Genomic DNA, 17,880 nt, shown 5'->3' on the forward strand with positions numbered 1-17,880 from the left:
AGTTTATAAGCTCTAGTTAATGAGTATAGTAGTGGAGTATACTAGAGTCTAGTACGAGTGGAGGCATTTCACCATCACTAAAGTACACATTCAGCCACATTATGCTCATGGCACTAATTGGTTTCCACAGTGTGCTGTTTCTCATGCAGGCCCTAATGAATCGCTGGAGAGGTTTGGGTGGTGGCAGCCGTAAGCACAGAGTGGGACATTCTGGAGGAGAGTGGAGTCATGCGTCCACTATGTCCCACTCTGGTGTGAGCGACCTGCCTCTCGCAGGGAGAAGAGTGTAGATGACCTGTCAGACAACAAGCTGCAACTCACCCTTCTGGTTTCCTCAGTCGCGTTTCCTCCATGCCCCATCTTTAACGCTGCGCCGCACCACGCCGTGCACACACACACACACACACACGCGGACATGGATGTGGACAGGACAGATTCTCCGCCCGAGACCAGGATCAACCTGGAGAGCCTTGAGCAGCAGCTGAGGTCCGAGCTGTGGGAGCAGCCGGGGGTGTACTCGGCCCCTGAGCCCGGGCCAGAGGAAGACGTGGCCCCGGAGGAGCAGAGTACGGGACAGGGGGAGGAGGACCCTGAAGGAGAACCCACGTCCACTCCAAGCAGTGTCCAGCCTCTGGTGAAAGACAGGGACCCTAAGGGAGTCAACAAATGCCTTAAGGTAATCACCTCTTCCACTGTATCTCAAAAACCAATGGTCATAATAGTCAAACAATAACAATGTTACGTGGGCTTTAATTTTAAAATATGAAAAGATTTCTAATACTTGAAGATCCATCACATCAACAACAACTTTTAGCCTCTCAACATCAGATGAAACTTGTAATTTCAGGAACTGTGAGAGGCTGGACACTAGACATATGGAGCTATAGTGCCCTCTAGTGGCAGATTGTAGCACCTCTGTGTCTTAATTTCATGTCCCTGGATTAAAACGGATGTTTCTGGGGGCTAATTACCGGTACATCTCAGTGTTGGTTGGCTGTCTGGCTGCCATGGAATAACAACTCCTGATCTGAGCAGTCTGCTCTGTCTCCCTGAGTGTGGGACATCATCAGTCAGCCCAAACATTGATTCTTTGTTTATCATCAGGGACAATCACTGTGTGTTCTCAAACACAAGCTTAATGTTGTGATGATCAAAATTTACAAACAGTGCTCGTTGCTTGGTGCCTCTCTGATGGTCAACACCTGTCACTGCAGGTCACCTTTGAGGACGTGATTGCGGAGCCCCCGTCTGTGCGCAGCTTTGATAAGGTCTGGCTGTGGAGCAACGCGCTGTTTGAGGTGTCCCGCCTCTGGTTCTACCGTCTCATATCTCTCCTGCTGGCCGTCCCCATCTCACTGGTCGCTGGTATCCTCTTCGCCATCCTCAGCTGCCTGCATATATGGTGAGAGAAGTACAAGATTACACAGAGCTTCTTATTTACTATGCAAATGGAAAGAACACATGGTGAAAGTGCCTGTTTGATAGTGTAATTCATGTAAAGTAGCCTACATGGGTACAGCTACTCATGAGTGGAGAACAAATGTGAATGAAGTGGGACGTGAATTGTGTTAGGTGGGAGTTACTGTATGAAGGTTGAGTGAGGGAACAATTTTATTTATATATTATATCATATTCATAATAGTTATTAATTATCAGACAGAATGTGTGTGAGGCGAACGAGGCTGATTGACATTAGCTGTGATGAGAAAACGGCACAGACCAGTTTCTATTCCAACGGCATTTCACATGTGCGTTGCTCTCCCGTCTCTCTCTCTCTCTCCAGGCTGATCATGCCCTGTATGCAGCTGGCGCTGATCAACATGCACTGGGTCAAGGTGGTGTGGGGGAGCGTGCTGGACATCCTCATCGCCCCCTTCTTCAGCAGCCTGGGAAAGTGCTGCGGAGCTATCAACATCCATGTGGCTAAGGACTGAAGCTGTACACCACACACACACACACACACACACACACACACACACACTCACACACATAATTATGTGACGTAAAATATATTTATCACATGTCATAAATCATGTAATTAAATGAGCTAGTTTCTTAAATTGTCAATCTAAGTGAGAAATGACGGTGGCGTGCACATCAAAGCCACAGGTAATGCCAGGCTAAGCCTCAGTAGATAAGAGCGGATGAAATGATATCGGTCATCATCTGCTGACTTATTCATGGACACTTTAAAGGCAAAATGTGATCAAATGTCCAACAGAACTACTACACTTTGAGACCATTCTTTTTGAACCACTGCAGATAGGTATGACTCTGTTAACTTTTTCACATTTCTTGCCGTTTCAAGACACTGTGTTTGTGTAGCGCAAAAAGTGGTCTGGCGTTGGACATAAAACTAGGGGATGTCCTCTGGAGAATGACTCGTCTGACCTCAAAGTGCAAAGACCCATTAAAGAAAGTTTGTGAAAATACGTCTGCAACCTATTACTTTCAGTGTCAATCACACATTTTGTGTATACACACCGACGTGTGCAAACACACACACACACACACACACGAGAGAGATTGAGATTTTAACCATACTTTATTCCAGTTTTACAAAACCAAAAACAGGTCAATCAATCACTCTGTCATCACAAATTAGAGATATAAAAAAAGATCATAAAACCATTTTTATAAAAGATGGCTAAAATGCAATTCATTTTCAATCACAGTGCAAAGTGCTTGTTTGGTACACCACACCTCCTCAAAGGTTTCCAGATTTTGCATTAACTTATAAAACACACACAGAGAGAGAGAGAGAGAGAGAGAACACTCCCAACCATACTCAAGGGAAATTCCAAATGTGGGTGAAAATGAAAGAGATCCTATTGACAGCACCCTGTGTTCTGATTAGGGGGTCAGTGGAGCATATTGGCCAGGTGAGTACAATGTAATTTTCCAACTGACCAGTCCAAGTTCCACATCAGACATCAGTGGTAATGGATGGAGTGTGAGAGGTCCAGGCCTGAGGAGAGATATCCTCCCAAACAGACATATATCCTGTTCCAATCAAACGCCTTTCATCCCCCCTCCTCTCATCTTCATTGGTTTAGTTCCAAGACTTGACATTTGAGATTTAATTTAAGCCACACATTTCTTTTCTCTGTGTGGTATTACTTAAGATATTGCCATGTGTTTGCTTAATGAAGATTTTAGTTATTGGTTTGAATTATTGGTCTGTGTTTACTGAGGGCTAGATAGCCGCTGGATATTTTTATTCAGGAGGAGTAATTCACAGTAATACTGTAGGTCTCCAGGTTCAGGTCATTGAAGAAAGGCTAAGATGGTGAAGGCATATAAAGTTATCCACAACCACGGGACAGTAATGTCTAATGCTTGATCATCTGGATGCAGTATGGTGATTGTTGGTAGGCTATTTTATATTTGTTTATGCTTTGGTGGCAGTGATCATTGTTTTGATGGCTTTGACTTTCAGTTATTATAGCATGGCATCTCTCTATTGCTCTTTGGCAGTGCGCAAACAGTGTTGCCAAAACAGCATGAGAGCATCATTGACCGGTTGGAAAATAGAAAATAAATTCTAGATAAGTATGTTTGTCTGTCTGTCTGTTTATTTGTAGCTACTAAGCTTACTTATGTTTGTAGCTACTAAGCTTACTTATGCTCTCCTGTCTTACTTACTAAGACAAGAGAGCAGCTTCCCAGCTCACTTTACTGTATTTACATAAACAGCAGCCACACGCATGCTTAGCCTGGCACTCTCGGAGATATTTCTGTAGCGTTTCCTCCAGGGCCCTACCCCACCCTCGTTCACAAGCTGATGGCCACATATCTGTAATGAGGTTAACGTTGCTTTGCCGCCGCGCTGGAGACATTCCTCCGCTCCCCTCACACTTGTCGTCTCTCCTCGGGATCATCAGGCCGCTGAGCGCGCCCGATTTGCCTGCATTAAAATGTAATATGATACTATGCAACACAATCCGAGGCCGTTTAGCTCCATTATTGTTGCTATTAGTGTCACAATGACACGCATTGTCTCTAAAATAAAGTGTGTGCTGCCTAAATACATGTACATGTTGGCTTTTAAATCCATGCATACAGTGCGCACATATGCCATGCCATCATGTGATACTGTAGGCATCAACTGTGTGTTAAAGAGTGTGGCAGGGCCAAGTCAAAGGATTTAGTTTTATAGGATCAGTTTAAACTTGAATCATGAGTTAGTCATGTATCACTATGGTTTCTGTTTATCCAAAACAGCTATTTTAAGACCAAGCACATTCCAGGCCATTTAAATATATCCAAATATGTCTTCAATTCTTCCTACCTCCAGAGCTATGTGGTCTCTATGCGGAAATGGCCAGATATACTGCTGGCATTCTCCACTATACTGCTGAAATGACAAGAAGGTTCTTTTCCGGGACTCATTAAAGTTTGTTCATGAAGAGTGGTTATTTCTTGTAACAACTCTTCATTACAAGTGCTGAAAAGGGCTTGGTTCATTTTCCAAACTTTAAACAAGAAGCAAGAAATCCATTTCATCTGCAGCACAAATCAATCTAATATTTCACAGGTGCTCTGCAGCGTCATCAGCCACAACAAAGCATTGAGCTCAGGTAAAATCAAAGTTGCTGAATGAACTGAACACCTTATCAAAATTATGAGATTCTTTGTATAAACTCTTGATAACAATGATGTCTGCCAAATCAGCTACAGTAAATCAGTAGCCGATAGAGAAAAGATCGTCAATAAATGCAATTTCAGGACAAGTGGTGTAGATCTGATGATGAGGACATATTGTGGGTGTCATATTTAATCAAGGTTTCACATTATGCATTATGTGTGTGTGTGTGGGGGGTGGTGGTGGTAGGTTGAATCATTCATCAGCCTTACAGCTGCTCTGTATAGGCCTGTCAGGGATACGACTGGCTCATTTTTCAAACTTGGTTATCTGCAATCACCATCAAATACCTCAGCTTTCATTGTAGAAACATTATGCTCATTTCCATTTTTCAACCTCATAATGACGTGAAAGCTCTGAAATAATGAAATCGGCTCTATAATTATCCTGATGTATAATGAACGATAGAGACATATGCATCAGCCCCTGTGTTCAGAAGCCGGCCCTGTCACCTGATCCACTGCCCATAGAAAACCCATATGACTTATGGACTCTGTAGTGACCGTAGGACCTGGCCAGGGGACTTGATAACGGTACATGTAAGTCTGACTTAACACATATTAGACCGCTGCTGATCAGGATGTGTAACCAATCAGCTTTCTCATTCACTCATGTAATGGATCTCTAGGAAGAACAAATGGCCTGAGCATACAGTGATTTATGTTATCTTCCTCTGACAAAAATTGAATAAAATTGGCCATTTGCTCGGAAACAATCCATGCACAAATTCATCTGACTTTCTATAACAAATACTCTTGAATCATTAAGGTTTTCAGTTTCACGGTGAATCTGTTGCACAGATAAGGACTGTCACAGTTACTAGTGATGACTGAAATGAAAATATGAATAGAGTAGCACTATGCTTTATTTTCCAAATACCAAATTGGAGAGTTGAAGACTAAAACCAAACACGGAAGAGTAAGATGGAAACTATATGGAAATATTTTGGCTTTCATCAAAAGAAAATACAGCTAAATAGCCATTGCAAATGGAAATGGAAACTGGCCCACATACAAAGCCCCTTGTTTTAGTGTAACCAGACAGGGTCACCAGGTCCCACTGTCTGAGAAATACCCAAAACTAATACATTTCTTTAGCTTCTCCACTGTGGGTATGGGGACAATTGGACAAAGAATTTAGCTTTCGCTGGAGTTTTTTTTTTCACCCAGGGACATGGCCTGAGATTGGCATAAAAAAAAGAAGCATTAAACCCCAATGACGCCATGTCCATTTCAAGTGTGGGTGTGAGAAAATTATTCTTTTGGGATGTCTTTCAACCAGGGGGACCTAGTGACCCTCTCAAAGTAAATGGTAACACTAAAACAAGGGGCTAAATTAAGATTCTGGAGGAAAAGATCAGGCAGTGTGCCGAGAGGCCCCAATAGATTAGCCTAGAAATCTAGACGCGCCCCTAGCGGCAGCAAATTAAATTTGCTGCCAGGGCTAGTCTAGCAACTCTCCGTTGGCTTGTGAGCTCCAGAAATCGAAACTTAATCAGGACATTGAAATCGTGTATAGAGTCGTTTGGTGGGCTTAACATAATGATTGATGGCAGAGTTGCAACGGTTTGGCTTGAATTCCCTGCTACTTGAAAACAAATATCCAATTGCGTCTTATTGCGTGCAGAGGGAATTTGAAAGACAACTGATTATCCCGCCCCTCGGACTGAGCACTGCGAACGGTGAGTGCCCAGACCCTACATTTTAATGTGGGTCTGGCTCGCTAGGCTACCAATAGATGGCATTGGACCATTAATCCACACAATGATCCAAAACATACAGCCAAACAAGGCAAGAAATGGTTAACAGAGCACAATATCAACATTTTAGAGTGGCCCAGCCAGAGTCCAGACCTCAATCCGTCAAAAAGTGAACACAAGGCCAGAGTGATGTCAAATAATGGTTCCTGCCTCAAAACCCGGATTGCTGCTAAAAAGGTGCAGTCTAGAATCATTGTGGAGACATGAAGAGGATCTCTATTATATGAAACCATTTGGAGAGTTGTGCTGTGTCATTTTCAGTCAGAACAAACATATTGGTCAAGAGAAAATCACCATTAAATCAATATTTGCCAGGGGTATGAATAATTTTGTTCTTAAATGTACACTAAATGCTGTTGGATCCCAGCAAAGTCTTGTGATGCATTATCTGGATTCTGTTAGGGAATGAGGTTACAGGGCAGGAGCTGGAGTGCCCTAACAGAAAGACTCTTGAGTGGAAATTCATGCCACTGTGCAACTCCTGCCTGCTCTACCCAACAGGAGAGTGTGAAATGTGACACGGCCGTGGGTTCCTCTTTAAGACGTGCTTTTACTCTCTCTCCCTCTCTCTCTCTCTCTCTCCCTCTCTCTCTGTATGAGCCCCTATGTCTGCACACTAACAGGCCCCTTGGGCGGAGACTACACAGGAGCCCACTTTTGACAGGAGGCCTGTCTGTAGCAGCTGTCCACTGACATTCCACTAGTGTCGTCAGACCAGTGACAGCGGGGTTGAGCTTGCGGTGGTGCTGGAAAGGGTGGGGTGGACTGGGGTGGGGTGGTTGTTCTGGGGGGAGCCTCAGGGGTCCGAGAAGTCTGCACACACACCCACACAACGCTACCGAGCACTTCACTCTTTCACTTCTCTCAAAACCCTAAGTTCCCCCCGTCTCTCTCTCTCTCTCTCTCTCTCTCTCTTCCCTGCTCCGGGCTTGCTGCCCTACCATGGCGGACCAGTACAACATCAACGAAGAGAAGTACGTGAAGGACAGTCACACCAAGGAGATAGACCTGGTCAACCGGGACCCCAAGCAGATCAATGAAGATGTGGTCAAGGTACGCAGTGGATTACATTCTCTCATACACCTTCGATGGCAAACAGAAAGGGCTGGAATGAATCAAAAGCTCATGGTTGCCACGGGCAGCAGACCGCTGTGTATCTGAGGTTTGTGTGATATGTGCCAAAAATAGACCTGAGGCCTACTTCTCCAGCCAGCACAAGGCACGATAGGGTTTATTTCTGGAAAGGGGGTAAAAGGGTGTGTCGAATGGAGACGCTTTCATATCTTATTTCCCCATGTTGTTGTGCTGTTTGATTTTAAAAAGTAAATCATCAGAAAATAGGAAAATCGTCCTCATAGTGCTTTTTGAACATGACAGCTTGTATGTTCTTCCTTGAAACCTGTTACACGGCTCTGTTCAAGCACTGGCACTGTGTTGTTGAAGCTTATTTTGTCAAGCATGTGTATATTGTTGAAATGCTTTATGTGGCACAAGATATGATATATCAGAGATATCAGGCATATTGTAATGAAGTAACAAATACATTACAATCTTCCATGCCGTTTGCATGTTTGAAGTTCTGGTGTAGAGTTACTGAGCCAAGAAAAAAAACTGAAATGGCCACCTTGTGCTGTTGTAATATTGCACTAACTGCTGCTCGTCTCCAAAGGAAAGTATTGATGTTACCATGGAACAATATTTGTGGTAGAGGAACTGACATATTGGTGTATAATGTCATTAGAACACTTGCAATGCAACAGCACCCCCTGCTGAAGTGTCGAGAGGGTAAATGTAATGTAAGTGTGTGATGAACAAATAGAGGTTTTAATGATACCTGAACAACACAAAAGGATTCCAGTTTTGAACTTAATCTAAATTATTTTAAAATCAACACCTAAAAACCATCATTGTAGCTACAAAAAAATTGCATAAGAAAGCAATGTTTGAAGGTTTTGTCATATGTAACAATCTCGCCAGATCTACAATGTGTTTTCTGGATGACCAGGTGGACTTTGAGGACGTGATCGCTGAGCCAGACGGAACTCACAGTCTGGATGGAGTGTGGAAGGCCAGCTACACCACCTTCACCGTCTCCAAGTACTGGTGCTATCGCATACTGTCGGCCATCTTTGGCGTGCCCGTGGCCCTGCTCTGGGGCTTCCTGTTCGCCTGCATCTCCTTCTGCCACATCTGGGCTGTCATGCCCTGCATCAAGAGCTACCTGATCGAGACCCAGTGCCTAAGCCGGATCTACTCCCTCTGCATCCACACCTTCTGTGATCCGCTCTTCGAAGCCATAGGCAAGATCTGCAGCAGCGTGCGTGTGGTGGTCCGCAAAGAGGTGTAGGGCCAAGGAGAACAGCCACGGAGTGTTTACAAGCCTGCCCTTTGGCACAAACAGCAGTTCATCCCTCTCCCTGCCTGTTCTCTCCTAGCTTCTCTCCCCCTTTCTCCCCCATCACACCCACGTCTCTGCAACTTGCACCCGAAATGTCTTAGATCTTCTTCTGCTGCCCTGTGATGGCTTCTCGGTTGCTCTGATTAAGTGCAACGAAGCTCTGTGACACAGCCACATGTGGATGCCATACTGAGAAAGGAAAAAAGCTCAATTCATTGAGGTGACAGGACTTGCAGCTGTGCGAATGACAAACAGCATGCTGACGAGAGAACCATTGCAGTCGTGTCAATTGTCTGTAACATCTCAGTGAGATAGTTTGCCAACATGAGGATCTTTATAGATACAATATCAGACAATGTGTGTTCTCACTTCTTGACAGTAATTGTTTAGCTAGTCACAAGTAACCAAGAAATTTACAGTATGATTATTGAGTGATTATGAGTGAATGCAATCTTGTCTTTTAACACTGAGGCAGAAACCCAAGTTTCTACCATTCAATTAGTTACATTTTGTATATTTAAATAAATATGATCTAAATATTTTGATCTTGATCCATCTTTGCTATCTTTCCATAGTGAAACTGCCTGGTAGAGTACACAAACATACTAATTAAAGCATTTTTAAAGTTATTACATTACAAAAAAATAACATGACATGTTGACTTGTATCATTGTTGTCATATTTATTTTTTATACACTTCTGAGAAAAACTTAATCATCCATAGACTTTGACTCAAATACATACATTTTTATTTTCAATAAATAAGAGCTATATCTATACAGTTTTAATTATATTACACTACATTTGAAAATGGCCATAATGTTTTGAAAGAAAAGTCAGTAGCCTTACAAAATAAAAGGTAAAACTTACATTTTGTAGTAAACTATGTAACCAATGTCATAACAAACCCCAAATCATTGTTAATACTGTAATTAATTATTATGTGGACCAAAGTTTCAAGTTGGTGTGTTAAGGCAATTAATCAGTCACTTGATAGTCCCAAAATCTAGTTTATACAATACAGATGAATAAAAACGAAAAAATGTGTTGTCATTTTTTCTGTGAAGCATAAACATATTTCTATGTCTTCTGTGTGCTTACTACAAATATATCAGAAGAATCCAGAAAGGGCTGTTTTCATTCAGATTTGTGATAACATTATCTAGTATAACTACTTTGTAGTGAAATATATTACACAGATTCTTCTATACACATTCCTTCATCAGCTCCTAAATTTATTTCATGGAAAAAGAAAGTGACAAACTCTTTCCTTTGCTCTCTGGAAAAAAGAAAACAAGAATTAGTGAGTAGACTTGTCACATTTGTCTGTCTAAAAGCTTATACATTCCAATGACTGCGAGAGTGGTAATGTCACATATGCCATGGTATCACAAGGTGAGGCCACACAACAGTGTAGGCTACGGACACGTCATGGGGCTGACATATGGGTGAAATACACATAAGTACCTTCTTCTTCCCTGGGCTAACTGTTTTCTTCTTAAATGCCCTCGCGGCCCTTGCGAGAGGTTGCAGCCCAGTGCAGGGCATGACGACTGCACAGACACGCTCACGGCAGAGTGTGAAGCAATTCACAGGGGTCAAATGACCAAATCATAAAAGGAAAGCTCAGGTCAAAGACTTTAGTGGGCCGTTGAGCAATTCTCTTTGCTCAGAGAGCTACCAAAATGTATTGCACATTCAGCTGATTACTGCTACATGCTCCTGGAGGGAAATAAAGAATTTCAATAAAGAATGTTCTCCCCTTTTTAACCACACTATCTACTATAGGTCTCAGAACCTAGAAGGTTTCAGAAGGTTTTACGATGTAAAATGTGAATGTTAAAGAAGACGTCGTACAGACGAGACAGATGATGGATGAGGTGGTGACCACATGAGACTGAGAGGGAGGCTGTAGGCTGTGTCCCCTCAGAGGGTTTGTGGTGGTGATGGGGCTGACTGGGGATGGCAGTGGGCAAGAGGGCCGAGAGCTGGACCAGGAGTGGACACTATGTGGTGGAGGTCTGAGTGATGCTCCGCTGGCTGCTGGTGCTTTTGATGACGTACGTGGAGGAGTTGCTCTTGCGACTGGAGTCCTGGTCGCGCTCGCAGCGGCACTGCGATGACTTCAGGTAGTGCGCTGAGCAGCAGAGCAGCGACTGCCGCAGGTCCTGGAACAGGTGGCCGGCGAAGAACATGTAGATCCAGGGGTTGCAGCAGCTGTTCAGGCTGGCCAGCAGCATGGAGATGATGAAGGGCATGGCTAAGATAGGAGAGGGACGAGGGAGGAGGAGGAGAGACATCGGTCATAAGTAATGGCTAATTGAAATAATTTTCTCTATGCATATCAAGCACAAATGATCAAAACATCCTTCCTTCCTCACAACTCGCACTGACTTGGCAAGCGCAGAAATGTGTGCAGGCATGAGCCGCTCATTGGCTGGCAGAACAAGTCAAGCCTGATTAGAGAGCTGAAATGTCAGTTGCGGGCTGGACTGGCCAGGCCCTGTGGCGGCGCTCCATCATGCCTGCTGCCGTGGAGGGGGCCGCAGGGCCAGGTGACATTTACATCGCAGTCCTTCCACCGCTCAGCAGCTATTCGTCAGATTAGGTTCGAATGGACAAAATTGCTTGGTGACCCACAGTTAACCTTGGTAATTTTATTTCGATATAACCATCCCTCTCTCGCCACAAAGTTTAAACACCATTATGTTAAAGGACAATCAGACAGACGAGACTGAACAGATCTTGCACTAATTAAACTGCTATCTGACAGCGGATAATGAAATTCTACTCGTGGCCCTTAAAATATATGTAGCAAATAGGAAAATATAGAAATTCATCTGTTAATTGATTGGTAATAATATATTAGCTCTTTGTACTTTCTATAAAATGGTCTATTCACTGTTACTAATCTCTATCTACTGTATTTACTTGTATTTAACATTTAAAGCTTTACTAAAAGAACATCTATTGATGTGGACAGCATTGATTGAAGCCCATATTGGAAACAAATAGCCTTCTTAAAAGTCTTTCGGTGATCTTGAGTAATGAATCTCTAATACACATGGTCATGTGCATTGGCAGCCCACATAGCGGTATGCTGTTAGATGTTAAAGTGCAAGAGTAATCACTATTTCTCTGCTTTGGTCCCACATGCTCAGGACACACTCCCAGACAGAGGAAAACAGCCTCCATAATATGCAGGTCAATCAGACTGAATGGTGGCAAAGCTACTCAAAGTGTCTCTGAGCCACTTTCTATGGTAAATGTGAAGTTGTCGGGCATTATGCTGATAAATGACCTTAGTCTAACAATGTCTGGAGGCTACTTAGCCATTCCTGGTGGAGCTGATGCATTCACTGACATTTCAAGGCATATTTTATGAGGGGAGTACGTGAAGACAATATGAAGGCTCATAAACAACACAAGTCAGTACTTTGTTCCAAGGTTCATGTTTGGCCTTGGTCATATTTGTCTTGACTTAAACCCAGTAGTGAGTGCCTGCTTTGCACATTTTTAAGTGTAGGCCTAGCAGATAGTGGTCTGACAGATCACTAAAACACTAAAGAAGCCAAAATACCATCCATCCAGTCTCCAGCATGAGTCATCTAACAGGCATTAGTGTGTGTGTGTGTGTGTGTGTGTGTGTGTGTGTGTGTGTGTGTGTGTGTGTGTGTGTGTGTGTGTGTGTATGTGTGTGTGGAGAGATTCTGACACGTCACCTATCTCTTGGCTAAACGGTGAATTACTCAGCAATTGGGAATAAATAGGGAAATAGATGCTGTTGTTGCTGCAGTCAAATACTGCTTCAGGATGCTGTTTGAGCATCCTGTTTCTGCTGAGCTTTAAGACTTTAAACAGGAAGCCACTGGAAGAACTCTTGTCTATTCTGTTGGCTCTGCAGTTTGATTCATGAGCAGACGAGGGGAAATCATTGACCTGTCGAGATGTTCCCCAGGGAGGCAATAATAAACTGTTCTGAAAACTACCTGCAAAATACACATTAAAATCAAGTACTTTGGAGTGAATTATTTTCCTGGTTCCTTCTAGAATTCTACGCAAACAATCTATAGTTTCAGTGTTCCTTATACAGTCTATGGGGAAAATCTCTGAGGGTAATTGTGACATCATAATGTGGAACTCTCGGTTCGCGAACATTCTAATCACATATTTGTGACCGTACTCCTCAACAGGTTAATGACACAAAATATACACGGTAGCTTTTATACTAAAAGGCAGTATTATAATAATACAGTTGGGGTCTCCCTACCCGCATTAATCTCTCATTCAACTTCACTTCATGTGTTTTCCATTCCAACACATCCCTCTGGTTTTAGATTTGTATTCTTTACCCACAGAAACATATTCATTCCCCTTAAGTTTCTCAATCTTAAATATCATTTCCTTTCATCTGAGGTTCATTTGAAAGGGCTGTCTTTGCCAAACCCACCATGGACGTACATTTTGTGCTGCAGTAATTTACCACAACCTAGTGGTTGAATACGCTTTGGGACACCATTTCATTTTTATGACACTGAGATTTCGTGTTCATTTGAGACCTTATTTGTTGTAACCATTAAAAACATAATGGTAATGTTGGCAACAGTTCCTATTGTCAGGACTCGAATATATTAATAACACTGCATAGATAATGGTTTCATTATGTGCCTCTTTTTGCTTGTAATGTTGATTTTTGTTTTCGTTATTTCACAAATGACTGAAAACCTAACTTCACAGACTAGTATTGTTTTATATTTGGCCTGCAGCCTCGAGAGGTTTCTGTGAGATTAGACACTCAATGTGTGTGCCAGAAGTATACATGAGCCAACAGGATGTCAGTTGTCTGTGGCTAAATTGGTGCTTCTTTCACATAAATTCAGGTGGGTCCCGTCTACAGTACTATATTCAGCCTTGTGTTTGTGTGTGTGTGTGTGTGTGTGGGGGTCTGCAGAGGTCACAGAGAGGTGATTAAGAGTTTTTTTCTGTTTTCATGGTATCTGAATGGATTGTGCCCAATTGATTTTTTTTCACACTAACAGAGGTGGACATAATGTGATACTTATCTATGAGATTAAATTGGATTTAAACAATATCTACACTAAGTCCAACTGTATTGTACAGTAATACTAAGATGTTTTGGAGTGCAGGCAATATACAGTAGAATGTGTTTTAGACTTGTTCCAGAAGTGCAGATTGAAGAGAAGATATTGACTGATATGGAAAAGAAAGGAGAAGAAAGTGCCCAAAAAGTTGTCATTCTATGTAGTACAGCACATTTCAAACTTCACTAAATAGATCCATTTGTTTAAAGGTGTGGAAAAGAATGAAAGGATTTCATTATTGTAACAAGCTATCCCACTGAGAACATAATCGATCTCTGGATGTGGACAGATAATATGTTTCAAGACGTGAGCATAATACAGGTTACTAACAAACATGTGGTGTCTTCTTTGGGATTCATATCGAATAATGAGGAAAACAAATATAGATAATGCGTCAAAGTCTGGAAACTGAGACCAAAACCATCAATTGTAAGTATTTCCCTTTTTGGTCCATTCTAGTCGATTCTGGAACCTGTTGGGGAAACTGAGGATGCAATGTTATGCTATATAACAGATTCCAACGTAAACATTAGGCAACTTTGAACCCTTGGCTTTGCACTCATAATGCATTCAATTATACCAAACGAACCCTTATTGTAAACATATATTACCTGATGTTCTACAACACAGTGACCAGAACATTTGGATTGTTACAGATGTGAAGAGCCCAGGTGCCACGGCGCTTCACACAAAGACTGATTGCACCAACCTTTGCACCAACCAGGGGGCCTAAATATCCTCCAAAATCTCCACACCCTCTAACTAACATGCTGTTATGATAGCAGATGGCAAATGTGAATTCAGTTGCGTTGTGTTAAGAGGAAATGCTGTGCGCGGAGACAGTCCACATCACCTACCGCAGCATCTTAGAACTTGCGTTGGCGTGGTAGGCTAGAGCAAGACCACTCTGAACCTTTCTGATCAATATACTCCAGGACTCTTGCCATGGGCTATCATTTCAGTGAAGTAAAATGCATGGTCACTTGAAGGCACAAGAGCAGCATCATTCATTTCAGCACCGGAACAGTGTTCACCTCAAGTTCTATCTTTCGAACAAATAAAAGGGCGCGTGAAAACTTGTATGCACTTCACGTAGGCTACAACAATCTGACCGTAAAACATGCTTACATTTTTAATTGATACAGTTTTTGGTATATTTGTTCATACAATTTATATGAAATTATTAAAGAAATCATAATCTTTTTTTCGTCATCTTATTTAAAATTATGGTAAGACAATGTGTTAAACAATGCCTCATTAAAACCGAATACATTAGAACTATGAGGATATTAACGAGTCAATGTTACCCACACTTAAATGAACGTGGGCTATGAAGTCGCGAAAATAAGCCAAATTGTTCAACTTCATAGTTTCCTCTGTGCGCCGCGATGCGCTCTATCATAGACAAGATGCTATACTCTAATTTGCGGCCAGAAAACTTACCCTCCCTCGGAGCCGCTGGATCCCACGCAGACCACATCTGCACGAAGAAAAACGGCGTCCAACAAACGATATAAGCCACCACAATGACGAATGTCATTTTCACGGTAGTGATCTTTGCTTTTGAAATCAGCTTCACGCTGCTCACTCTTGCGAGTGCGTTGCCTTTTGATGCCTTTGGAGTAAGAGTGATACACTGGTCTTTCTTCGTTTTCAGTTTAAAATTCTGCCATATTTTAAAGCTAATTAGTCCATAGCAGATACTCAATATAGCTACTGGTATTATATAGATGGTTAGGCTAATCCATGTGATGTATGCCTTTGCACCCCAGGGCTGTACAAAGTCACCCCAACAGTCATATACTCCAGGTCCAACTTCTCTCAAGGAGAAAATGCACACTTGAGGAATACTAAATAATAGGCTCAGGACCCATGACGAAACCACATAAAGTCGGTCCTTTCTCTTGTGTAAAGACCGTAAAGGTTGGCAGATAGCTAAACACCTGTCTATAGACATCAATACAAGCATGTAGGTAGATGCAAACATGCCAACTATTTGCAGGTATTTGACTAATCTGCAAAGAATATCTGGTCCATAAAAACGAAAAGTTATGTCCCAAATAAGTTGAGGCAAGACCTGAAATATTGCAACAACAAGATCCGCAATACTTAGGTGCTTCATGAAATAGTACATTCGTGACTGGGTGTGTTTGGTTGTATGGATAGCCACCAAAACGCAAAGGTTACCGGCTAGGGCCAGAAATAATACCAGAGCGAGCACTGTCACCTCCACCTTGGCCACCTCTTCGTTCCGCTTCAAGGGGTTCACTGTTTGGTTCCCTGCTTCAGTCGCGTTAGTGAATGAAGAGTTCTTCCATGACTCGTTTAAGGACCAAAAGTCATGATCATTCAAGATATCCTCCATGGTGTCCAAACCGTGCTTTGAATTACTCTTCGTCGAATAGCTGCAAAAGATAATTAACCCTCAGCCATGTTTGGGAATATGGAAAAGGCACTATCCTTACTGGTACTCCATACATTAAAACAGGTGTCAACACAAACACGTCCGACCAGTGTGTCCCACCAGCATTCGCGCGAATATTGTTTCCAGTGACGCGTCACTTCTTCACTGCACGGCGACAATCAGGGAAAAAAGACGATAAAACTGGAGAAATTGTTTAAAAAACAGTTACGCACACATCTGTCCAATACAAACTGTAATGTAACATAAATACACTTTTGTTCTTTTCAGAGTGCCCAAAACCACCGGACTAACAGCATATCTTTAAAGGATTCACTATATGAATATTGCCACTCGACTTATTGCGGTGAAATGGCACACTTGCCACGGACGGATAGGTTTTGAATGAAAATAAAGCATCCAACTAACTCCACACCTCGCGTCTACTGACTGCACAACGTCACGACAACCCATTCACCCACCCTTGTGGAGGACTACGTAAAAGAGTGAGACTTCCACGTTATTCCCACTAGGTGTCCTTGTGTGCCACTGCAAGACTGGAGGGCCATATTGTGGCCAAAGGTACAATGAATTGTTTAACAAATAATATGTTTAAATTATTGTTCAATCAATGGCAAGAGGATATTAATTCATGTAGATGAATCTACAATCATATTGTATTGTGAAGAGACATGTGATGGTAATCAATCATATCCATGCTTTCAGCGTTTCAGTGAGCTTTTCACCATCGTGACTCATCGCCATTCAACTTTGCCATTTCATATCTACGTTTGTGGACAATGGAGGAGTGCTTTTCATAACTGGGATTATATTGGTCCTCTGTGTCAGATGCACAGGGGTGGTTTTCAAGAGCCACGAAGAGATGGGATTTGTTTTCCCATATGCCTGTTCCGGTGACGCTGCTAATATAAGATTGTTCAGCTTTAGGCATAAACTTATTTGTATGCCCTTGGTGGACATGGTCGCTGCCGGTTTCGTCATCGCATCTCTGCAGACAGCCTCAATACCAATGTTGAAGAGAATCACTGAAAGTCGTCTCTGTCCCGAAATAGAGGCGGACCTGAGAAAATGGAATTACGGTTACGCTCGCAGTGGAGCGCATCAGCACCGGCCCAGCTGCCGTCTTCTTCCTTAATCACGTCTTGATTAATGGCACAAAATATAAGTTTGGAAACTGCTACACACTTGATAGAGCAAATTTGGCTGCATCAAGCAGAAACTAGGTGGAAGTTTGGAGTCTGGCTTTGCAAGTAAAATGTAAGAAAGATGTCATTCATACTAGACTCAAAAGACAAATCGTACATGCATGCAATGAAGTCCACACTTAGAATACAAACATGAATTTCCCTTTGCATGGTGTGTGTGTGGTCATACATGCCAGGACTGCAGGACATGGATGATATGAAGAGCTTTCAGAGTTCACTTTTTTCTGCTCCTTTGTTTCTTCCTCCAAGACATAAAGTATTAAATCTGTTTAAATGTTCACTGTGATTTGCAGATGAGCTATGTGAAAATGATGGAAAATAAAATGTTGATACTGGGGAAAATAACCTG

General features: G+C 42.4%; 3 protein-coding genes across 3 annotated transcripts; 2 read left to right on the forward strand and 1 right to left on the reverse strand.

Annotated features, from left to right (window-relative positions):
• Nucleotides 1-237: 237 nt before the first annotated feature.
• Nucleotides 238-2,430, forward strand: LOC125302025 (caveolin-2-like). Its single transcript, XM_048254969.1, has 3 exons — nucleotides 238-676; nucleotides 1,215-1,402; nucleotides 1,784-2,430. The coding sequence occupies exons 1-3, from the start codon at nucleotides 416-418 to the stop codon at nucleotides 1,932-1,934; spliced, it is 600 nt and encodes a 199-aa protein (XP_048110926.1). The 5' UTR covers nucleotides 238-415; the 3' UTR covers nucleotides 1,935-2,430.
• A 4,757-nt stretch (nucleotides 2,431-7,187) lies between these two features.
• cav3 (caveolin 3) lies at nucleotides 7,188-9,347 on the forward strand. Its single transcript, XM_048254973.1, has 2 exons — nucleotides 7,188-7,457; nucleotides 8,410-9,347. The coding sequence occupies exons 1-2, from the start codon at nucleotides 7,347-7,349 to the stop codon at nucleotides 8,749-8,751; spliced, it is 453 nt and encodes a 150-aa protein (XP_048110930.1). The 5' UTR covers nucleotides 7,188-7,346; the 3' UTR covers nucleotides 8,752-9,347.
• Nucleotides 9,348-9,483: 136 nt separating this feature from the next.
• On the reverse strand, nucleotides 9,484-16,731 carry oxtra (oxytocin receptor a). The gene is made up of 2 exons (XM_048254960.1): nucleotides 15,348-16,731; nucleotides 9,484-11,062 (listed from the first exon to the last, which is right to left on the reverse strand). Exons 1-2 carry the CDS (start codon nucleotides 16,267-16,269, stop codon nucleotides 10,809-10,811), a joined length of 1,176 nt encoding a protein of 391 aa, XP_048110917.1. The 5' UTR covers nucleotides 16,270-16,731; the 3' UTR covers nucleotides 9,484-10,808.
• Nucleotides 16,732-17,880: the final 1,149 nt, after the last annotated feature.

This window comes from Alosa alosa, chromosome 10 (assembly GCF_017589495.1).
Source record: "Alosa alosa isolate M-15738 ecotype Scorff River chromosome 10, AALO_Geno_1.1, whole genome shotgun sequence".
NCBI classification, from domain to species: Eukaryota; Metazoa; Chordata; class Actinopteri; order Clupeiformes; family Clupeidae; genus Alosa; species Alosa alosa.